The following is a 24,856-nucleotide window of genomic DNA, read 5'->3' on the forward strand; positions in this document are numbered from 1 at the left end:
CAAGAAAATAGATTATTTAAATTTGTACTTACTGCTATCCATGGATTAACAGAAAATCACACTTAGATGTGACATATTAAGTATATAAAAACAAGTTGAACTACCTGCTCACCTTGAAGCTTGATTACATTTATTTCATTCATCACAAAGGGAGGAATCAATTCTTATACAGAAAAAAATTTTGAGTACTTGAAACTTTTATAAATTCATTGAAAACAATATAAAGTACTTGTTCCCAGAATGTTGATATTTCAGTAAGCAGCTATTGAAGTTTTTAATACTAGCCACTTTACTAAAGAATTACAACATACCTGGTAGAAAGTAAAAATATTCATTGTAGCCGACTTAGAAAATGTCGTGGAGATGACATTGTACTCATAAAAATGTATTAATGTATTTTGAAATTGCAGTGTACTTTTGTGTGTGTCTGTGTGCTCTGATTTTGTGTCTTGAACTCAGGGCTTCTTGCTCTTTCTTTGCTTTTTTGCTCAAGGCTAGTACTCTGCTACTTGAACCACTTCTAGCTTTTTGATGGTTAACTGCAAGTAAAGAGTTCCTGGACCTTTTCTTCCCTGGCTGGCCTCCAGTTACAAGGCTGACAGGAATGAGTCACTGGTACCCCAGATGCAATGTAGTTTTATTTGGAATTTTAAAGCATCAAGACAAACATAAATATATAACTAGATGTGGATGTACTCATTTTGATTAAGTAAAAGGTACTGAATTTCTTGACTCTCAGAAGAAATGCTTTAGGATACAAATCTAGGATACAAATGAAAATTTAGAACAGAGTTGTTTGCTTAAAATGTAATTTCAAAAAAGCTAGGTGGTATCAGATGAAATAAGATTTTAAAAAAGATTTGACTAAACTCTTGAAATATTGGCAAACTTATAAATATATCCTGACATTTGCTTTGCCTTCTAACTCTGGAGCAACAAAGTACCTCATAAGTAAATGAGCTACTGGGAGAAAAACCTCTACAAAGATCTTTCAATAGCCTACCTTTATATCGTCTCTCTATGAATGAACTTGGAACTTCTTTTCTTTTTCCTTTTTTTTACTTTATGTCTACTTTTCCTGTTGTGAATTCCATTGCAGTCTTTTATGGTATATCTATCATTTTAGTCATGATTATTTTTACTTTGTAACAAAGTGATAGGAAGTTTGTCTCCACAGCTGGGAACAGGTTTAAAATTTTTTAAATATTTTTTCTTGGCCAAGGCAGTCTCCTTTTTTGCTTTGTTTTGTTTTTGTTTTGTTTTTTCCTTTTTGGAGCATGGTAGAACACTAAACTCTTTCTTCCGATTTGTGATAATCTTGTAACATTGTTTTAAGTACAGTGGCCAATAGGCTCTTCAGGAATATGATTATCATGTAAAGCTGATGGCTGCTCCCTATCAGAGCAGGAGTGTGATTTACAACTGTGAATATATCCTGTGTCTTTCTCCTAGTTTGGAATCTTGTTTCTTCTAAGAAGTTCCAGGAAATGAGGAAACTGAAATATAGAAATAGTGTTTTCTGAGAGATAATTAGCCCTGTTACTTACATTTCAAAATGCAAGTAGAATGTTCTGGAAGATTTCCTTTTCTGAGAAATGATAGAATACTGGACTTAGAAAATTTTATGACAGTTTGAGAAATGACAGTTGATAGTTGCAAAAGTATTTAGTTCTTGACTTTTTGTTGTTTTTTGGGATTCTTCTGAGGAGCAAAAAAGTTACTGGATGCTTGTCTCTAAAAATGCTTAGAAGCTTCTGTAGCTTCTAGAGCAAGAATTATGGTTTTGGGGGGGTTTGGGAGAGGGTGTTAAAATTTTGGTGTGTTCTCCTGTGGAAAATTATGGATATATAGATTCCTTCAGGTGAGATAGTTTCAAAAGGTCTAAAAGTTGGACTGTTGGATTTATGGTGACAGCATAATTATAGAAATGAGAATTAGGCTTTTTCCCCCCAAGCAGGGGACAAGGTAAAGTCAAATCTAGATCCGAGGCTAATCATTGTTATTAAACTTACTTTTTACCATATGGTAAACTTTATTTTTCTCTCTGGTGTATTCATTGTAGCATTTTTCTAACATTCTTCCAGGGAATTCCGTTTTTGGTGGTTTTTTTTTTTCATTTTTGTTTTTGTTTGTTTTCCTTCTGGGGGTCAGGGAATTATATCTATTGTTCTTTCTGGACCTCTCCAGTGCGTCCTCCATGAACTTATTTAAAAAAGAAGCAGCAAGAGCCCCTTAAAGGCGTTAAATCAAGTGTCTCATCGCTTACAACTTGGCATTTTCAAAAGTATTATCGGTTACTACTGGTTAACCGATGTGTCATCAGTCGGTTACTATTGGTAACAGATGATACATTCAAGCAGAAACGGATCTTGGCTGTTTCTGTCATCCAACCCCAGAGGAGAGGAAGGGGAGGGAAGTTCATAGGAATCAGGCCCTGGCGCCTCCGCTCTGAACTACAACTCCCGCAAAGCTCCGCGGCCAGGCGGCCATTTCCGGGACACTGTCACCGCCCCTTGCTCGTGGTTGGCCCTTGAGGAAGTCAGTTACGGCGCCTGGGACCTCTGGTGAAGAGCCTGCTTTTAGCACGCTTGTTCAGGACTTTTCTTCCAGGCCAGGATTGCTCCTCGTTCGTCCCGGGCGCTGCCTCTGTCGGTATTGCCTGTTGGGTCCATGATGCGACGCTTGGGCTCCGTGCAGCGGAAAATGCCCTGTGTGTTTGTGACGGAGGTGATAGACGAACCCTCGGCCAAAAGGGAACACCAGGTACCGAGTCCCGGGGCGATGCGGGCGCCTTTGAGCCCCAGAGGGCCGGACTGGGTTGGGGTGTGGGGCGCCTGCGTCCGGAGCTGCTCCTTGTTGCTGAGATGTAAAGAAGGAGCCTTGTGAGCATTTGGGGTGGGGGTGGGAGCCAGCGACCTTATTTTACCCCGCAGATGTGCACCCTATCCCCCAAGTAACGTCTTTTTTCCGTGGTGAATTGCACCTCCTGGGTGGGTGTCGGGGCGGGGGACGGTCAGCTCTTAAATAGTCAGACTGGACCCTTTGGCAATGCTCGTGGTTGAGTATGTAACCTGTGTATATCGGGGTGATTCTTTAACAAATAGCCCTCCGCCAGCGCAACGTCCAGCTGTCAGTTGGGTGGATCCAACTCAGATGATAACCACAACCACGTGCATTTGTAATCAATTTCACCAGCTTCACTTTTACCACTGGCCTTCCTGGCCTGCAAGGCAGAAAGTGCTCTGTGTTTTTGTTTGCTTTTTTTTTTTTTTATTCCCCAGCTTCTAGAACCTCCATCAAAGAATGAACCCTGGAGTCATTTCATGCCAGCTTTCCATTTAACTTTGATGTTTTCACTTTGAACATCTCATCTTTCCCTTCTACGGCTATCATCTTCGTTAGAAGCTCTTCATATTTCATGTCTGCTTACTGCACTGCTTAATTGGCATTACTTGTTCTACTGAAGACCCTGTAGATAATACCCAATGTCTGGCTTGTCCCCTTTTTAAAAAAAGCCAGAATAAACCTAACCTATACAAAACATTGTCAGCTCGATAATGGTTTCTTATAATATTGAGGGTAGATATTCCCATGTAAAAGTATTCCTACCTAGGAAGAATAAACTCTTACCTCTCCTAAATTAGGAATACTTTTACATTATTATAATAGCATGGTGTTCAGATTGTTATTAAGGCCTCCCTTTATTAGGCTGAGTCTACTCTCTAACTTCAAAGTAAAGTCCTTTGTTTTTAAAGTTTATTTTATCCTATAAATACCAAGTTCAATGCTTGTCTGTATTTTTGATCAAGTTGTGTTTTGTTTTTCAAGTCAGACCTCCATAAAAGCCTGAAATTAACATAGCCAGTGGTTTCCCCAGTTAGACTAGTGGCTTCCCCTATCCAAAAATTTTAGGATTTTGATATTGACTACCTGTTATTTTTCATACATACATGTTTTGCTTTTCCAGTAGTAGTCTAGGTCTTCGATGACAGGTACAGAACTTCTTGTACCACTCAATCTTGTGCCATCCTTTGGTTATATTAATAGAAAAGAGTGGTACATAAGGAAGGAACATTTATATTCATTAAGAATTTTATGCCCATAGTAATCTCTTTTATAGGAGCTTTTCTTAATTCAAATATACATAAAGTTGCCATTTGCCCAGACCTCAATTTTGTCATCAGAGAATATCCCTAATGCCACTGTTGTAGGTGAACAACAAATCCCCATTCAGTTATATATTAAAAGTAGTGAGTACTATACTGGGGCAAGTTTCCTTCTGTATCTGGTTCTGTTTGAAATAGTGCTTCCACTTTATTCATCTTATACTCTATATTAACCAGTATGTATAATGTGCTTTGTAAGTTCACTGTTACTTCAGACTAACAAAGAAGCATTTTCCCAGAAATGAGAATTCCCAAAAAAGAAATTGGCAAGGATATTAGAATTTTTTCTTTCATGAGTAAAACAAAGTCAGATTCAGATGTTGAGTACTTGTGCAAAGAATAGAACTGAAATGGTATCAAAGGGTAGAGTAAAAAGGCCTAGTGGACCACTTTGGACCCTCTTGGGGAGTAATAGACTTCTGGAAGTTCTCATTTGAGGGATCACCCGATATACTTCCAGTGAATCTTGCTTTTTTATACTCTACCTGTATTAGCTGAGAGAATGCATTTCACAATCTAGATGCTCAAAATTTCTTGACTTCTGGATCGATATTATAGTTAAAAGTTTTGAATACAAAATCAAAGTAAAAGACTCATGCTCAGTAGACTATGTGGGAATATCTTGTAACTATGAAGAAAACTTGTCAAAAGGAAGCTTCATGTAAATTTGTTTTAGAGAGGCATTCTTAAATTGTCTTGGATGTTTTGAAAGTAAATAAATACATGTGAACCAATGCAGTTGATACAGCTCAAAAATTTAGGTTTGCAGTACTGTAATCTCTATTCAAGAATTCACTGTTAATGATAAAAAGCATCAGTTTAATTTTCCCTTTATACAGGTGGTATGTCTTCCAAAAATTGTTTTTTTTTTTAACTTTCTAATGAACCTAAACATTTAGAAGTAAAAACTGAATCAAGGACAAAATTACTTGGGGAGTTAAGGTGATTTTAAAGTCTGTGATCTTAAGTATTTAGGTATAGATGCAAAAGCAATCAAAGTAAGTCAGATATGAACTAGTAGGTAAACAGCATCATTTTATGTTTATCAGGCAGTTGAGAGGCAAAGCAGATGGTACAAGTAATCCAGAAAGTTTGTTTTTTTTTAAATTTTTGCTTCTTTAGAGATGTTCAGAATAGAAATTGATAGTAGCTATATTGAGAAAAAGGCACTGAAAAAAGACTTATTCCAAAAGATTATTTGTGATTAGTTTCTCAATGATGAGATTATGGATGAGTTCTTGCTTATACTTTTGCATGTTTTAACTTACCTAGTTAGCATGTAGATTTTAGCTTTGCAAGGAACAAAGGTTAAAAAATGAGCCATCTTCAATCTATCATCTTTGTTCCCTGAAAATGTGCCCTGAGGAAGGAAGATAACACCTGAACTAAACCTTATTTGAAAAACAAGTTTTGTAAATAACAAAAATACTGGTATTTACAAAAGAGACGAGGCCTTTGTGCATTATTTACTGGATTTATTCTTGAAATGCTAAAATTGTGATTGAAGCATAATTTCGTTAAGCCACAAAAGCCACCCATGGGATAATTTAGAGATTTGGTTTTACCCTCGTTCAGTTCCAAACACAATGGCTGCCTTGCATTCTTCAAACAGGAGCTAAACCTCCTGACTTTCAGGCCTTTTCTCTCAAGTTTTTATACATTGTATATTCCCTCACTTCAAAGCTGCTCAAATGTTGCCTCTCAGGGGACTTTCTGTCCACCATATGTAAAACAGCAGGTCATCCCTGTCTTTCTTTTCCCACAGTTTTCCCTGTAGGCTTGTCACACTTAATGTTGTATTATGCCTTTTACTTCTGCTATATACCTCTAAAGTGCAATCTCATCAAAAGTGGGTACCTTGTTGCTCTCTTCTATACTAATGGCTGTTGAGGGCAGTGCTTCATCTGTTTAAAGTTTTATGATTTTGTGCAGCAAACACCTGTGCTAGGAATGCAGCATTGCACTGGTTCCTGGTGTTAGGTAATCATGGTAGATGAAGAAATTTGTAAATAATCTGTGTGGAAAATCTGGCTTATGGTGATAATATAGAAAGAGGAGAAGGCACACAGAAAATAGTATTTTTGAATTGTCTTAGAAGATGTACAGCAGGTGATCTCTTAGACGTACTGAAATTCTGAACAAGGTATGAATATGTGTGCAAAGACAGAGACTGTCTATCCTAAACCAGTTTCTCTTTCTTTTTTAAGCCATTTAAAGTTTTGGCAACTGAAACTCTAAGCAACAAAGCAGTAGATGCAGATATACACAGTGCAATTCCAACAGAAAAAGTGGATGGAACATGTTGTTATGTTACTACCTACAAAGGTAAAACAAAACTACAATGTTTGCTTATAAATACTACTTACTTTTCTTAGTCATTTTACAAGCTATATACATCTGAATTCTTCATAAAACTTTGGATACCTCAGGAGTAAAACAGAAAGGTCACAATTATATTTACTATATCATTGTGTTTTTCTCTTGGGGAAGGAAAGGTAAAGTTTACTTTGTCTATTAATGGCAGGAAGTATTATAAATCCTTCTTGAATTTTTTTCTCTAATTGCATAAGAAGCTTTTCCATGTCACAGATAAGGAAATTGAGTCTCAGCTAAATTAAGTACTTTGTCCAAGATCATATAGTTTATGGCTGTATTATTAATGGAATCTATCTTTGCCTGACTCTATAGCTTGTTTTTATTGCATAATCCAAGTCCTGTTCCTATTTCTGTTGGCCATGTTTCTAATTTCATTTTAATGTGCTTTAAAAGAGATAGGTCAAGCTGGACACCGGTGGCTCACGCCTGTAATCCTAGCTACTCAAGAGGCTGAGATCTGAGAATCGTGGTTCAAAGCCAACCCTGGCAGGAAAGTCCTTGAGATTTTTGTTTTTCTAATAAGCCACCATAAAATCAAAGTGGCGCTGTGGCTCAAGTGGTTGAGTGCTTACCTTGAGCTGAAGAGCTAAGGGACAGAGCCTAGATAGAGTTCAAGACCCATAACTGACAAAAAAAATTTAAAAAAGATAGGTCAAACAGTAATTATTTGTATTAAGAAGAAAATGCATTGAAAAGAAAGGAAAATGACATTATCTGGATAATGACATTACCATAAGCATCTGGACATGGTCTTTGTATCAGAAAAATGTCTTCTCAAATGCTTTTTTAAAAACTGTAGTAGAATATACATAGTAAACTTTACCATCTTAACCAGTTTGGCTTTTGGTGATCCTGAGCTTACAAACTCAGGTTTGAATTTGGCTCAGAGGTATTCAGGCATGTGTCTGAACTGTGATCTTCCTATTTTAGATTTCTAGTCATAGCCAGGAAAATGGCAGTATACCGCTATGTCCAGCTTCTTTAAGATGGAATTTCATGAACTTTTCTGCATAGAAGTCTGGAACTGAAATTGTCCTGAATCTCAGCTCCCCCCCTGCCCCCCCCCCATGTAGTTCTGATGAAAGGCCTGAGCCACTGTCCCAAGCTACTGTTAAGGAGGAAGGGGTTTTGTCTGTATGCCAGACTGGCCTCAAACTTCATTGCTCCCGATCTTAGCCTTTCAAGTGGCTAGGATTATAGGCATGACCACTAGCCCTCAGCTACATCTTTGTCATAAGACCATGTACAACTCAGTGGTGTTGGGATACGATTTATCATCATCAGTCTCCAGAACTCCAGAACTATCATTTGGTGTTGGTACTTGGGCTTGAACTTGGACTGGGCTCTGTCCCTGAGCTGTTTTGCTCAAGGCTAGCACTCTACCACTTTGAGCCACAGACCTACTTGTAGTTCTTCTGGTGGTTAACTGGAGATGAGTCTCACAGACTTTCCTGCCTGAGCTGGCTTTGAACCACGACCCTCAGTTCTCAATCTCCTGAATAGCTAGGATTACAGGTATGAGCCACTACTGTCCAGCACCTCTGAGTTTTTTCTTTTTTGGGGGTTGGTCGTGGGGCTTGAACTCTGGGCCTGGGCGCTGTACCTCAGCTCGTCAGCTCAAGGCTAGCGCTCTACTACTTGAGTCATAGTGCCACTTCTGGTTTTCTGAGTGGTTTATTGGAGATAAGAGTCTGATGGACTTTCCTGCCTGGGCTGGCTTTGAACCAATCCTCAGATCTCAGCCTTCCGAGTAGCTAGGATTAGGCGTGAGCTACCAGTGCCTGGTGAATTTTCAATTCACTTTTTTGCTCAAGACTGATGTTCTTCCCATTTGAGCCTTGGCTCCACCTCTAGCTTGGTGGTAGATAATTGGAAATATAAAGAATCTCACAGTTGTTCCTGACCATGCTGTATTCAAACCCCAAACTTCAGATCTCAGCTTCTTAAGCAGCTTGGAGTATAGGGGTGAGCCATTGGTACCAGCTTATAACTCTTCATTTTCTGGGAACTTCCTTATCTACTCCTCTTACCCTATCTCTTTCTGCTCCTGTAATCAGATTTCTTTCTATCTAGTAATTTGACTACTTATAGGCAGTTAGCCTGTTTTTCTTAGCATGATGTTCTCAGGATTATCATTGTTAGCATGTCTCTGAATTTCATTCCTTTTAAAGGCTGAATGTTATTACACTGTATTTCTTTAGCACATTTGTTGATCCACTCACCACAGATAAGCATTTGGATTGTTCCTGTCTTGTGGGTATTGTGAACAATGCTCAGATGAACAGGGGTATATTGAGTATTTCCTGAAGTGCTGCTGCCTTACAGTTTCTCTGGTCTCAATCCAGAAAGTGGGTCAGGTATTTTTGAGGAATTTTCCATACTGGTTATACCATTTTACCTTCCCACCAACAGTGGGAATGTAAATAGCCTAATTTCAGATTTGTCAGAATTAACTCTTAGAACATTGTAATACTTTTTTTTTTTTTTGGGCAGGGGGGGGGGGGGGATTTGAATGCTGGGCCTGGGCACTGTCCCTCAGCCCTTAGCTCAAGGCTAGTGCTCTACCACTTGAGCCACAGCACCACTTCCAGTTTCCTAAGTGGTTTATTGGAGATAAGAGTCTTATGGACTTTCCTGCCTGGGCTGGCTTTGAACCATGATCCTCAGATCTCAGCCTCCTGAGTAGCTAGGATTACAGGCATGAGCCACTGGCGCCGGGCTCACATTCTCATTTTTGTTACTGGAGGCTTCCTATACTTAGACGAAATACTTAGCAAAATGAACATTGAATGTTCTTATGAAAGGATCATGTTTTAACTTTTTGTCTCATCCCTATCACTAAACAAAGCAAGTCTTCTCATAACAATAGGTCCTGCTAGGTGCTACACATCCTGGACTGCGTATTTCCCTTTCTCTTCTATGACTGCTTCTTTTCTTAGAGAGATAACTACTGTTTATTGGAATATTCTGCTTTAAACTCTCAATATAAATTTTGTTTGCATCTTATACTTTCTTTCTATTACTTTTTTAGATAAGCCATACCTTTGGGCTCGACTAGACAGAAAACCCAACAAACAAGCTGAAAAAAGATTTAAAAATTTTCAACATTCCAAAGAGAACACAAAAGGTTTGTGGATATTGCTTTAAACTTTTCAGAATACTAGCTGAAATTTGTGTTTTACCTATTGCTCTGGTACTTCTATACATTTTATCCTTTTGAATATCCATGTAGTAGAAAAAAGATGGTAACTGAATGGTTTTATGTATGAGTATTCTTAAAAGTATTTTAAAATACTTTCCTAACATTTCTGTGACTGTTAAAGTATGAATTTATCTTGTTAAAACACATAAGTAAATGTATTTAGACTTAGTGTGAAACAATTGGAATTTTTAAATTTCAAAGGAAATTAGTATTTTGGGGGACATGAACTCAGGGCCTGGTAATCTCACTCTGCTTTTTCACTCATGGCCTGATGCTCTACTACTTCAGCCATACCTCCAATCTAGCCTTTTTGCTGATGAATTAGAGATATTTTTCTGACAGGAGTGTCTTGAACACTGATCTTCATAGCTCAACCTACTGAGTAGGTATTAAAGCCACCATAGCCTAGTTGAATTAGTAATTTTAATGACTACATTAAGATGCCTGTTATACACAGCATATATACATATAATCACATTATCTCTCCCTATATATTTATAAATATATATCTATATAAACATAGACATATATAAACATATATATTTGTAGTTTATTATATATTCAGGATAAACTTAAACATAATGAAATACTGACCACTTCAGTTAGACTGTAGTGCATAAAAATGATGATGTGTTTAATTGGAAATTTTAAATGTCAACACTCTTAACACTAGTCAGGAACAAGAATATTTGTGTCATACCTGATTCTGAGGTTTCATTTGGCTACTTTACCTTTGTATCTGTATCTGTTCAGCTTTTCTATTTTTTAAAGTGTCGTCACAAGTAAAATTCTCTTTCTAGAATTTCTTTGGAATGTGGAAGAGGATTTCAAACCTGTCCCAGAGTGCTGGATCCCAGCAAAGGAAATAGAACAACTGAATGGGAATCTGGTGCCTGATGAAAATGGACACATTCCTGGTAACATGAAATTGCTTCTTAAATGCAATTTTAGTATTATAAAAAATAAAAGTTCCACTTAATTAGAAATCACTGAATTCAATTTTAATGTGGTTCTTTATTTTATTTATATGCATGATGTTTACATGAAAACATTTCATATTTTGAATTTCCTCTTTAGTTTAGAATCTTCTCTAAGATGGATACATTTTACCAGCTGTTATTTGTAACAGTTAATAAAAGTTGAGGTCACAAGTATGGAATGGGCTCAGATCATAAAGACCCTTGCATTCCATCAGTCTACTGGAATTTTAGTTTGTTGGGGCTTGTTTTTTGTTTTTTTCTAAATAATGATCATAAAGCAGAAGTATAACAAAACTTAATAGAATTAGAACTATGATGAGAAGGTGGGTTTCTCTGGAGCCTACCTGACCAGCAAAGAAGCTACTGTAGTAGTCAGGGATGAGTAATGAAGGTCATTAGAATAGCTTATACCGTTTAATAAACATATAATCTATTAGGTTAGTACATATTGCAACAACTCAAAAGATTGTAGGACACTTACTAAATATGCCCATTTTCTCTGAAACTGGAGAGAAGCTAGAGAGAAAACCTGATTTTACAGAAGCTAATTTTGTGTCTTAGAATGGTGCTCAATTTTGACTGAATTGTGGCAAATTCACTAGTAAAAGATGAGCACTCTGAAGAGGAATAATTAACAGGTTAATTCCCAAAACAATTAAAAAAAATGAATCCTTTATGATTGAAAATAAAGGTAATAAAAGTGTTAACTTTCCTGATTTTAAAAGTTTATGTGAGATACAGAAAACATGGAAGATTTACAACTAAAATTAACTACCCATGTTTTCAATTCAAATAAAGCCTCTGTAATAATATTTTTGTTTCTTTTTATGATAGGTTGGGTACCAGTAGAGAAAAACAGCAAACAGTATTGCTGGCATTCCTCTGTAGTTAACTATGAATTTGAAGTTGCCCTGGTACTAAGGCATCATCCTGATGAGCCTGAAGTTTTGGAAATAAGTGCAGTGCCACTCTCAGATCTCTTAGAGCAAACCCTGGAGCTTGTAGGAACAAATGTGAATGGAAACCCATATGGTGAGCGAAACCTTTTTCTTGTTCAGTTATAATAACTGACTCAGAAGGTCAGCTTAAAAACCACATACACCCCCTAAAGAAAGTTTCCTAGGATGCCACATTGAATGATAACAGGACTTCTTGTGCTTGGATTATTCTTTCTTCCAAAAAAAAAAACAATGAAAGTTTCTGCTAACTGTATTTCTGAAAGATGCTTTTTTAAAAAAAAAAAAAATTTGGAGAGGTACGTTTTCTTTCTGAGAATATAGCTAATTGCAAATTTCACTATTTAGGGTTAGGAAGCAAGAAACATCCACTGCACTTTCTTATACCACATGGAGCATTTCAAATAAGAGATATGCCTGCCCTGAATCACAGCGACCTCTTGTCCTGGTTTGAAGGTTGCAGAGAGGGTAAAATTGAAGGAATTGTATGGCACTGCAGTAATGGCTGTTTAATTAAGGTAATGCAAAAGATTGCTCGTGCTTGGGTATGTTGTCATTTGTACTTTATAATAAAGAGTGGCATGAAAATTGTAGCAATTTTGGTTTATAATAAATATAATTCCCTTATTTCATGTGCCACCACATTTCCCCTCTCCCTCTCCTTTTTTTTTTTGAGATAGAGCCTGAGTAGGTGTCAGACTGGTCTTGAACTCTAGATTCTCTCACCTCAGTCTCTTAAGTTCTAGGATTATGTTTTATGTTAAAATAGTATCATTTAGTGATGATTTGGTGGACATTGGTTGCATCCTATATATTTCAGAATTAAAAGTAATGGTACATATCACCTCCTTAGAAATCCATGTTGTTGTATTCTCTGAGAAGTTCTATGATTGGTTTAACTTACCATCTCCCAAACTAACTTGATACAGAATATATTGAGTGTGTCAAGTGACAGTTCATATAGAAAGAATTAATTACAATTTGTGCCCTGTCTCCTGTATGTTCTAACACATTTAACACATTACACTAAGAGCAAAAGATACCATGTTGCTACATGATATGGTCCCTTTGATAAAAATGTCTCTTCACCCACATTATTTTCTGTTTGCAACAACGTATTATTTATTAAATTTTTATGGAGTCCAGATTATATTCCTGGCATGTGTCCAGGTGCTAGACATCCAAGGTGACCTAAACAATGTCTGCCTTCATGAAGCTCACATTCTAATGGGGAAGATAGACAATAAAAGGAAACCATAATGTGACAGAAGAAAAATGGACCCATTTCAGTGTATGGCAGATTACAGTAGGTACCACAAATAAATAATTTCTAAGCAAATAAAGATTATATTTATAGACAAAGGCCAAAGCTAACACCTTTTTTCTTTCTAGGTCCATCGCCATCACCTTGGTTTATGCTGGCCAATTTCCGAGACTTACATGAATTCAAAACCAGTTACTGTCAACATGAACCTGAACAAATATCACTATGCTTTCGATACTAAATGTCTGTTCAATCAACTTTCAAAAATAGATAAACAGAAATTTGGTAGGCTCAAAGATATAATACTTGAAATATAAAATGGAAATACAATTAAAATTAACTTTGTATTGAGATCTTGAATATTCTGCTACGTTTTCGAAGCTCCTATCTCTCTGGAAAACATACCAGGGTCTTCCACCATGCAAAGAAGTTACATATTCAAATATTTATTTAAATCCACAGATTAATTTTAACCTCTATACAGAAAAATATAGTGATCAGTAAACCTGTACAAAGGCTTAACCTTATAATTTAATGTATATAAATGTCAATGCAACCATATTTTATTATTATAGATAGGATCTGAAAATCTTAACACATACATAAATTAAGAATATATAAAACTCCCATTTTTTTTCTCCTCATACTTTTAAAACCTAAGACATTATGAATGTAGACAAATTTGGATAGTTCACTGCCTGTTTTATGGCTATAACTTATTCTGAAGTCTTCAAATTTTTTAATTCTAATTACTAAAACTCCCATTTAAGTCAAGGTATAAGGTATTGAGAAGGAAATTCTCTACTTCAAAACCTGATTTAACTTATAAAACAAATAAAACTATATTTATATGTGATCCTTAATATATAGGGAAATTGTCAGGACTTTCTTCACCTTCAGATTGTTCAGAAGCATCAAGAGGGCTAGGTAATTCAACTCCACATTGTTCAGAAAGTTTTTTTAACTTTTCTTCTAAGAGAATATTTTTTTTCACTTCTTCTTTATAATTATATTTCAGATCTTCAATTTCTTCAAAGAATGAAGGATCAAAGTTTTCCAATTCTTTTTTGAGCTTTTTTATTTCATCCTAATAGGAACAGATTATCTTTAAAAATTATATACCAGAATACATTCTTTAAATGTGAATTAAAGAGTATAGTTATAAACATAAAAGCCAAATTATATAACTATAGGCATAAGTATTTTCTTAAGATTTTGTTAATATTATCCCATTGTACAGTATAAGTAGCCTATTAACTGACAAATGATTCATTCTGCAAGTTCTGTTCTAGTCTTTAAAATTTATTAACTCTAGATTATGATAAGCATACCAGGTGCCATGAAAGAGACAATCAAGAGACTTGGATATTTATAACCCTGAAGTTATTCTGTTCAATACTTTTTTTGTTAAGCCTTCATCATACTTTCTTTGTAAACAATACTTAATGAATTGTGACCAACTTTTTACTTACACACTTATCAGAAAAACCATGGGACTTCTGCCTATGCTAGGCATCTGGACATACACTGTTACCAGCAAGTTCCTAAATTTATATTCAAAAAGTATTTTAAAAAATTGTAAAGAACTATATTTGTTAATTAAGAAATAAATTTACTCTTGAATCCTATTTTGTCTTGTCAGAATTTTTTTAGGTCTTATTTAAGAAGCTTTTACCACAGACGAACATAACACCCTTCTTAATATTAAGCTAAAATTATCCTACCTAAAAAGTGTAAATCTACAATTTTTTAGAATATTTACTTTAAACTCAAAGATGTTGATCATAAAAATAGTTTTCCACAGCTGTTTTCACAAAATGCACGCAAATAATTACCTTTAAATGTTGCTTTTCCAGATCTGACACTTTTAGCTGTGTTTCTAGATCTTTTATCTCTTCTTTTAGTTGATCAGCACCTGCCAAAACATTATAAAAATTAAACAGATTTTTTCACCCTGAATAACTTTAAGAGAAGGGTTTCTATTTTGAAGCATAAACATATTAGCTTAGTGTTAGCATTTGTTTCAGAAAGTGAATTCTATGTACAACCTCTTTTAGGTATAGAATTCCATGGCAAGCAACAACAGAAAAGTTATCCCATATGTACTAACATATAGAATAAGGCTAATTTTTTACATAATACAAATTCTTTTTACAGAAAAATGCTTCAGCCAGTAAAGTCTGTCAAACATAAATGTACAGCAAAAGAAAGGCAGAGTAGGTAAATTCCTTAACATAGCAATAGGTCAGTTCACATTCATTTTTCAATTTCTATGGGCACAACACCCAGGACAAGTGGTGTGACACACAAATAAGGTGCAACTCTGATACATCCACAAGTATAAGAAAAAGATTTTCATTTCTTGGACTCTCCCCACAAGTTAACATACTTCCATTTTTATAGCAAGAACTAGCAATGAAATAAACCTTGTGTTTTAATGTCATCTTTGCCCCACATGTCTGTACATTCAACCCTACGTATAAGGTGTCAGGTCACTCTGTATAATCCTGAAGGTAAATTGTTTTGAATGCTAAAGTTTGAAAAAATAATAGGCAAAATTATCCTGTCTCAAATAAGTATTAAGGCATTCATGGAATGGTTCCCTGAATGTAACTTGGAGACAGAAAAGAAAAATAAGAAACAAAATTAGAAAAGCTAGGGAATTTACTTTCTAGTCCCGTACACATGACTGCTACTGGATAAATTTCAGCTTAACTACAAAGAGGCAGTGTAGAATAGTGATTGAGTAGGGAACAGGAAGGAGCTTCAAGTTTCAATTAAGTTTTAATCAGCCGTTGGCCACTTCCTAGCTGTCATGATCTTGGGGATAACTTATTACATATTCAACGGGACAGCTTAGTATTCAACATTACTCATCCTACAGGACTACTGGAATAAAATACAATATGAAGAATTTAGCATTATGTCTAGTAAAAGCATATATGAACGACTCATACACTCATACATGGTCATGCAAGCCTATCTAGAAAGGCAGATGCAGAAGAATCAGCTGTTTAAGTGAGTTCAAAGTTATCTAGACCCCTATCCCCAAAACAAAAATACAAGCAAAAGGGCTTGGCATTTAGCCAGGAGCATGGCTTAAATAGTAGAACACTATGCCTAGCACATATGAGGCCTTGAGTTCCATCTCTAGTACCACAAAACATAGCTGGGTGTCAGTAGCGCTTGCCCAGTTACTTGGAAAGCTTAAAATGGGAGGATTATGGTTCAAGGCCAGCCTAAGCATAAAAGTTTGAGATGCCTTCTCAACCCAGGGCTGGGTGCAATCCAAACTTTCTATTAGTCTGAGAATGTATCTTGGTTTTAGATCAGCCTGGGAGGAAGAGTCTACAAAACTCCACCTCAACATAGGTGTGCACCTATAACACCAGATATGATGGGAAACCTAAAATAGGCAGATTGTAGTCTAATTATGTGATTGGGGAAGCAAAAGTCTACCTCAAAACTAACCAGTACAAAAATTGGCTGGAGGGTGCTCAGCAGAAAAGCAACTGTTCTAGCAATGTAAGGTTCTGAGTTCAAATGTCAACACTACACAACATACTAGAAGTAGATTGGAATGACATGGTAAAATAATGAATAAGCATATGAAATAGTCAAAGCCTGCTCAGCAATAAATTGCTATAATTCTGTAGGGCAGAATCTGGCACTTCCACTGAATTATCAAGTAATGGCATAATTAGTTCAGGAAGTTCATTAAAGAGTTAATTTACAATATCAGAAATTTGCATCTTTACTAAATATCAAAAGGCAAATTGCCCAGTTACATAAATGCAATAAAATATAGATTAAAAGAAAAATTTATTCATAGACTTCAAAAGATGTCTATGATAGTTTAAAAAGCTGTCCATGATAAATTGTTAAAGCCAATAAACTAGAAGTATGGTAGGAGTCCAGTTTTGTGACATCCTCAAGAAAATATCCATATACTTATGTGCATAGAATCTTATGCATACAATATATATACTATATAATTTATCCTATAAATTATATTTTATAATTTATTATGTATATACCTATATAATGAATATATTGTGTATATCCTATTTATTTGCACTAGTTATAGCCTATACTATTGGCAGAAGCAATTTGTAAATTATCAAACTATTATTCCTAGAGGAAAGTAGTATTCGAACATACATGGATAAACACATCTCACACAAATTATCTTAAATCTTAAAATCAGCTCATCAGCTCATCTTGGTAGTCTCTATATTACAAGATGGAAAAACAAGGCTCAAAAATGTTAAGTGACTTGGGGCTGGAAAGGTGGATTCGTGGTAGAGCATTTGCCTTGCATGCATGAGGCCCTGGGTTCGATTCTTCAACACCACATAAGCAAACAGAAAAAAGCCGGAAGTGACGCTGTGGCTCAAGTGGTAGAGCGCTAGCCTTGAGCTGAAGAGCTGAGGGACAGCGCCCAGGCCCAGAATTCAGGCCCCATGACTGGACCCCCCAAAAAAAATGTTAAGTGACTTTACTGAAGCTGTCCCTTTAACAAAATTCAATCCCTTTCCAAATTGCCCCAGATCTAATGACTGCTTTGCTGTGGTGCCCATTGTGGATCATGTCTATGAAAACTGAACCAAAACTGTCAAGCACTGCCTTGTTGGACCCTCAGGTGGAAACATGTGAATTATATTCAAATGTTTTCATTGCATATATTTTAAAAAACAGCTTAAATGTTGATTTTTAGGGCTCATGAATTTGGCAACAAAACCTGCAAACAAGGACACAGGTATATATACATACACACATATATACTTTATACATATGTATATATTACAAATATATATATATATATATATATTTTTTTTTTTGTCAGTTGTGGGGCTTGAACTCTGGGCCTGGGCGCTGTCCCTCAGCTCTTCAGCTCAAGGCGATCACTCTACCACTTGAGCTATAGCGCCACTTCCAGTCTTCTGGTGGTTTATTGGAGGTAGGAGTCTCACGGTTTCTCCTGCCCAGGCTGGCTTTGAACCGCGATCCTCAGATCTCAACCTCCTGAGTAGCTAGGATTACAGGCGTGAGCCACCAGCGCCCAGCTTTACAAATATATATATTTATACAGGTGTGTGTAAATATGCATACTGGAAGAGAATGATTAGTGTCTAAATAGGAATGGGAATAGACAGATTTTTCATAGAAAAAAATTAGATAATATGAGCTGTAGTTTTTAAAATTAATAACAAAACAGCAAGAGATAAACATTTAAGAAAAAAAATGTTCAGAGGGATTAAAAATAGCCTATTTAAACATCAGAAGCAACAGATTTAGTATGCACTGTGATTAAATCTATAAAATGTACATGGGACACAAGGAGAAAAATACATGTACTTGCTACTTAGTATAAACAACTAATTAGAGATGTAAAGTATGGAGAGATGACAGCTCTAAAACTTCATATAAGTGATTTGATTTTATAAGAATCAGAAATTTAAACAACAGAAAGAGCAATCCCTAATTAATAAACTTAGGGTAGTTAATAAGTCTTATAAAATATTTTACCAGGTATGGTGCTTGCAGCTCCACTCTGGTCTTTGTTAACTTCTATCTGATGAATTAATTCTGCTTTTTCTTTATCCAGTTGACTATTTGCTAATCTAGAATACAATGGTGGCTTGTTAAAAACAGAAACACAAGTAAAACAGATATTGCTTTATAAAACACATGAGCATTCCTTTTTTTATCTTCCTTTTTTTTGACAAAGAACTACAGGCTTTTATTCTGAACATAGGCATTTCTTATAAGTGACTGATGTGCAGTATTCAATACATATAGTATTTAACAAGGAAAATGTTTAAGCTTCAATTCCTCCCATTAGCAAACAGCATAGAATCCAACCTCTTGTTTTTCATAACGATGTGTTTTTTAGGAGTAATTTCCTGAACATAGGTCCCATGGTTTCCCTTATTTGCAATAACTAGTATATGTCTGAGGCAAGCAGAAACGGTCAGATGAGTTGATGTTAGGTGAAATGAACCCTAAGATAAGAACTCAAATGGTTTTTCTTTCTTGCTATTGTTTCTTTTTGTTGTTGTTGTTCTGCTTATGTGGCGCTGAGGAATCGAACCCAGGGCCTCATGCATGCAAGGCAAGCACTCTACCACTGAGCCACCTTCCCAGCCTTGCTACTGTTTCTAACATATTTATAAGATGATTTCTTTGTTGCTTTGTATGTCCCTCCCCCACGGTAAAACCCATTTTCACTGTATTTGATGTTCGTATAATTTGGGGAGGAGAAGGGAAAAAACAAATTGTTTAACTAGGGATACAGGTGGACCCATTGCAACAATGAGATGTACAAGACGTTAGGTCAAAAAATGAACTTTACAACTTTGGCGCAGGTTGGGGTGAGGGATGGGAATGGATGGGAAGGGGAAACAAAAGAGGAGGCAACAATGCTTGATAAGAAATGTACTCATTACCTTGCTCATGTAATTGTAACCCCTCCGTACGGTATTTTCACAATAAAAAAAAAAAAAAAGACTTCCCAAAAAAGTAAACAGCATTTCCCGGAGGTAAAGAATTACTTCTTTGCGCTTTCATAAGTATTTTCCTCTGGGAAGCCACTGCTTATTTCTTTCCATGTTAGCAAAATTTAAACTAAATTACAAATTGGAAACTTGTATTGCATTGTTCTTACCCTTTTACAGTAGCTAGAGAATGTGAATGACATTATAAGGATGAAATACAAAACTAACCGACTAAAAAATGCTAGTCTCAGCTATAGCAATGAAAAATGATAAAGAGGACAGAAAAAGGCAAAGTAGTCACATGAACATGTATCATACCTAAGAATTTGTAGCTGCTGTTTAAGACTTTGTTCTGTCTCAGCACCTTCAGGAACATGCTTGAGAATCTCAATCTTTGGGCACAATAAAAACACTTTAAAGATTAGCATGAAAATAATTTAAACAATTTTAAATAATAACAATACATTTAACAAGGACAATATTTTAAACAATCATATTAAATAATCATATTAATTCTTAATACTCAATAATTATTCATTATATTAAATATTACTAAAATTTGTGTATTCATAAGCATGAAATAATCACATTTGTGTTTTATTTGCCATTCATTCAACAATCATCAAGTACTTAACTACTTCAAGACAGGGATTGTCCTACAGAGGACAGAGCAGTGAACAAACTCATCAGAATTCCTTTGTACATTTTTAGTGAGAGAAGACAGGCAACTTTAGCATGTAATAAAATGTGATGTGACAGCAATGCCAATGTGTAGAAGGTCGAGTGTGATGGAAGGTTGTGTGGAGTAGAGCTTAGGGAAGGTCTCCCTGAGAAGCCTCCATTTAAGCAAGACATTAAGTGCAGGAGAATATTGGATGAGTAGTATTCCAAACTCAGGAAGCAAGTACACAGCTTTGAGGCTTAAATGAGTGGTTTATTCAATGGACTGGAAAGCTAATTTAACTTAAACACTAAATAATGGAAAAGGTGGTAATAGATGAGACTTGGCAAGAAAATTATCTGTAAGAACATGCCTGCCCATACTTACAGGCTTGGCCAAAACTGTATTATGAAGTTCTATTCTAGGGTGATAGAGAACCATTTGACGATTCTGAGAATAGGACTGCTGTAATTTTTGTTATGCTTTACAAGTATTACATGACAACCATGTAGAGAACAGACTAGTGTTTGAAGAAGTGATGCAGGAGTGGGGCATGAGACACAAGTTAGGGCATTACTGCATTTGTGCAGATCTGAGGTAGTGGCTCATATATGGATGCTAGTGACGGAGTTGCTGAGAAGTAGATGTGGAATACATTTGAAAATACAGCTGAGGCAACAATAATAAAAAACGTAAGGAATGACAGAATGAAGTCAATGATGATCTACAGTTCTTGGCTTAAAAAAAGGGATGATTAGAGTATAAACCATCAGATTAGGTGGACATTCAAGTAGTGAAAATAGTTACTTCATTTCTTAGACAAGGCAAAGCATATCTGATGATACATTATAAAGAAAATTTATATTAACATACCTGTTGTTCAAGGTCTTCTGTGTATTTCTTTACTTTTTGCTCTCTCTCTGTAGCTTCTTTTATAAGCTGCTTAAGGTCAGTAATGCTTTGATTTTTTTTGGCAATATCAGTTTCCAATTCTTTCAACTTTGTTTCATACATTCTAAAAAAATAAAGAAATATCTTACAGACATGACATAGAATTTCTCTGATTTAAAAGCTCAAATTATTATGCTAAAAGAGGCAAGAATCCTGTTTCTTAGTCAACCATTTAGCTGTATATTTAGTATTAAAAGATAATAGTAAAGTACAATTATCCCCAAATCACAAATGCACTAATTAAGATAGAAGATCTAGGTGTTTTTTAAAAAAAAAAAAAGAAGATCTAGGTGTTCCCCAACATCATAAACAAGAATGGCACCTGAATTTGATAAATGTATCATCACACCTGTTGAGCAGAAACTTCTTGACAGAGGTAAGACTTTTTTGATTTTTGATTTCCAGATTTCCCTAAATCTACACTTCTCTATCTCCAATAGTTTCTGGCTTATACTTGGAGTAAAAAATGAACACACTCAAGAAGCTGAGGTTGCAAGTAGGGAAAAACAGCATGCAGAGGGGATATGGAGGAGACAGCCGCATTAAGTTCAGGCAGGTCTAAGTGGTTGCTTTGTGTTGCATACCTAGTTCCAAAGGCCTTAGCCTACCCCTAGCTCTGCTCCATTCTGTGGCCTGCCACCAAAACTAGCTACACATTTAAAAATAGTTTGGGCAATGCTGGAAAGAATGAAAGTATTATATTAAAATAAGCAAACAAGCTCTATCTGGGAAAAAGTAGGTTATATAGGACAGAATCAACTTTAAAGCCAACAATGCCCATAATCAGAACTGATTAAACTCTATGTACAATTTTAAACTATTTGTTCCTACCTTGTAACAACAATTGACTTCCAGCTCTTGCTGTCAGCACCTTCTAGCTGTGGAGCTCTACTTTCTGCAATTTGTAATCTCTTTCCAGTCTCTTCTAGCTGAACTGCCATCTTCTCATTTAGTATCTCTAAATTATTCTTTTCTATCCGCAGTTTCTCTGAAGCTTCAGTTTCCTATCAGTACAAGTTAATTAGCATATTATGAGAAAGCATAATACTGTTTTCATAGTTACAATGTATTTAAAATTATCACTACAAGGCAGAAAACAAAAATTAATCTGAGTTTTACATGCTGATTAAAAAGCTACAATAAAAATTCAGTATTTTCTCTTCTCTAAAACAGCAAATAGCTAGGACAAAAGATAATGCAAAGGAAGTAAAAAATGCATTTACAAGTATTTCAATATAGTGGTTACTTAAAATTTGTTTCTCTGTAATATTTTCAGAATAATGGGAAAGTTTATTTCTTTACAGCTTAAAAGATTCTGTTTTGAATTCCTAACACCACAAATCAAAAGCTACAAATAAACCCTATGTAAGAAATATAGCTTATTTCCACTATTAAATATCCACATTCAAGACACAAAAATTATTCTACACTCATAATATATTTAGATACCCTTGAAATTTTAGTTTAAAATATTAATTTAAATTCATTCACTAGATAATATAAATAGTAATAGCTATATGGAGCAAGTAATATGTTTTGCCATTTAAGTTGAAAGAAATTTTACTGTTTAACAAAAGCAATTATTTGTCCATTACTATTCTAAGTTATGTGACAGAATATTAATTTACTTAAATTAAGCCTCATAGAATCAGCTGAGGTAAGTAGATATCTAGATATCTATTTATCTGTATATATAATGTATTTATAAATAGACATACATATGTATATATATATATATATGTAAATATACAGACTCTCACACACAGATTTTTTTTTTAATGTTTTGGATACAGGGTCCCACAAAGCATCCCATGCTGGCCTTGAAATCAGTACATATCAAGGCTGGATCTTAAGTTCAAGATTCTTTACCACCTAAGGGAGTTCTAGGCTTAGAGGTATAGAACATATTCAGCTACGAGAAAGGAATATTTTTTATTCCCAATTTTATACATAAAGGAACTACGGAAAAGAAAGAGATTAAGCAGCTTGCCCTAATTCCTATGACTAATCAATAACAGAACTAAGAAGTGAATGCAGAGTAAGGAGATTCTACATTATGCTCACTCTAAATTCATCAATTCTTTTTTTTTTTTAACTTACCAAGGTCCCTCATGAGGAAAGAATAAATGATGGCAAGCATTAGAAACAAATTCCTAAGTCTCTTCCTATCTATTTTGAATAGATATTCTAAGCAGTTTTTCTAATATCTACTACTACTTAATAAAAATAAAAATCATTAGTCATAAAGGTCATACCTTTTTAAGTTCTTTACAAAGCCTTTCATTTTCAGCAACAATTTTCTCTGTGCCTTTGTTCTTGTATTCATAGTTTATACTCAACTGACGTCCAAGATGAGCTTTAAGTTTTTCTAATTCAGCCTAGTGATTTAAAAATACTTATCAAATCATGTTTATTATCAAGCCATGAAATCAAATAGAACAGGATCTTCAAAACTCCTAAAATCATAAAACTTTCAGATAGTTTTAGAGACCATATTCAATAGATTAAAGTCTTTACTGGAGTACTTGTTATCTAGAACAGAACTTCTTGAACTTGACTCTGTCAGAATAAGCTAAAGAATTAAAAACTGCACAAAAGCCCCCACATTACAAAACCTATCTTAGGACCAAAATCAATCTCAAAGATGGGGTCTTGGGCATGTGTATGTTTAAAAATATGTATAAGACTAGGCATGAAACTCCCACTTCCAATCTCAACTACGTGGGAGGTAGAGATTAGGAGGATTACGAATGGAGGACATCTTGAGGGGAAAAAGCTTTGTGCAACTCCACCTCAGTCTATAAGTATGGTGGAATGTGCCTGCTATCCCTACTAGGAAGATCTCTGAGGTTGGCCCTGGGAAAATAGTGCACATCCTATCTGAAAAATAAAGTAGAAAAGTGCTGGAGGCATGATGCAGTGGTAGAATGTCTCTAGCAAATATAAGGTCCTGAGTTCAAACCTCAGTGTGGCCAAAAACTAAAAATGAAAAGTAAGTACATGATATCTACATCATGAAATAAGAATCAATATCTTTTTTTTCTTCTTTTTTTGGTAATTAGGCTTGAATTCAGGGCCTGGGCACCAATACTAAACTTTTGTGCTCAAGATTAGATCTCTACCACTTGAGCCACTTACACTTCCATTTTATTGGTGGTTAACTGGAGAAAAGAATGTTACAGACTTTCATGCCTAGGCAGCTTTGAACTGTGATCTTCAGATCTCAGCTTCCTGAGTAGCTAGGATTTAAATAAAGATCAAGTGGAGCCACTCTTTGCTCTGCAATATGTTTCTTCCTGTGATCTAACATATGTCTTGCATCTATTAAAACTATTTTATACGAGTATATTTAAATTTTTTCTTTAAAATAAATAAAAATTAAGGCCAGGCATAGTGGTATACACCTGTAATCTTAGCTACCTAGAAGGTTCACTGAGGGCAGCACAGGCAAAGATAGTAATATCACTTGCCTGTAAACAAAGCTATACGGGAGATACTGAGAGGAAAATTGTATTTTAAGAGAGGCCTAGGCAAAAGTTCAAGACCTTGTACAAAAGACGAAGCAAAAGAGGCTTTGGGGGCTGGGGCTTAAAGAGCAAGCATCTGTATTACAAAAACAAAGCACTGAGACAGAAAGGAACCTTACTTCATTGTTGGTGGGAATGTAAACTTGTTCAACCACTTTGGAAAGCAGTATGGAGGTTCCTGAAAAGACTTCACATAGAACTCCCCTATGACCCAGCAATCCCACTTTTGGGCATTTACCCAAATGTTTACAAACAAGACCACACTAAAGCTACCAG

At 35.4% G+C, this 24,856-nt stretch overlaps 2 protein-coding genes across 2 annotated transcripts in view; one reads left to right on the forward strand and one right to left on the reverse strand.

Annotated features, from left to right (window-relative positions):
* The first annotated feature begins 2,582 nt into the window (after positions 1-2,582).
* Positions 2,583-13,357, forward strand: LOC105989360 (chromosome unknown open reading frame, human C12orf29). The gene is made up of 7 exons (XM_013021351.1): positions 2,583-2,763; positions 6,374-6,491; positions 9,574-9,669; positions 10,545-10,661; positions 11,559-11,756; positions 12,029-12,198; positions 13,073-13,357. The coding sequence occupies exons 1-7, from the start codon at positions 2,671-2,673 to the stop codon at positions 13,259-13,261; spliced, it is 981 nt and encodes a 326-aa protein (XP_012876805.1). The 5' UTR covers positions 2,583-2,670; the 3' UTR covers positions 13,262-13,357.
* Positions 13,358-13,453: 96 nt separating this feature from the next.
* Cep290 (centrosomal protein 290kDa) overlaps positions 13,454-24,856 on the reverse strand; it is a 77,668-nt gene continuing 66,265 nt past the window's right edge. Inside the window, exons 48-54 of the mRNA XM_013018821.1 lie at positions 23,309-23,431; positions 21,885-22,057; positions 20,976-21,117; positions 19,760-19,833; positions 18,474-18,568; positions 14,780-14,859; positions 13,454-14,031 (exon numbers count right to left, since the gene is read on the reverse strand). Of these exons, the coding sequence (XP_012874275.1) occupies positions 13,804-14,031; positions 14,780-14,859; positions 18,474-18,568; positions 19,760-19,833; positions 20,976-21,117; positions 21,885-22,057; positions 23,309-23,431 (915 nt within the window). The 3' untranslated portion in view covers positions 13,454-13,803. The remainder of the gene's footprint in view (positions 14,032-14,779; positions 14,860-18,473; positions 18,569-19,759; positions 19,834-20,975; positions 21,118-21,884; positions 22,058-23,308; positions 23,432-24,856) is intronic.

Source organism: Dipodomys ordii, unplaced genomic scaffold (genome assembly GCF_000151885.1).
Source record: "Dipodomys ordii isolate 6190 unplaced genomic scaffold, Dord_2.0 Scaffold3, whole genome shotgun sequence".
Lineage (NCBI taxonomy): Eukaryota > Metazoa > Chordata > Mammalia > Rodentia > Heteromyidae > Dipodomys > Dipodomys ordii.

Bases quoted from the DNA above. Each gene is read 5' to 3' on its own strand.
- LOC105989360 (XM_013021351.1), top strand. From the start codon at position 2,671: ATGATGCGACGCTTGGGCTCCGTGCAGCGGAAAATGCCCTGTGTGTTT. The intron at 9,670-10,544 runs GTTTGTGGATAT...TTCTCTTTCTAG, and splicing joins TTCCAAAGAGAACACAAAAG to AATTTCTTTGGAATGTGGAA. The intron at 10,662-11,558 runs GTAACATGAAAT...TTTTTATGATAG, and splicing joins TGAAAATGGACACATTCCTG to GTTGGGTACCAGTAGAGAAA.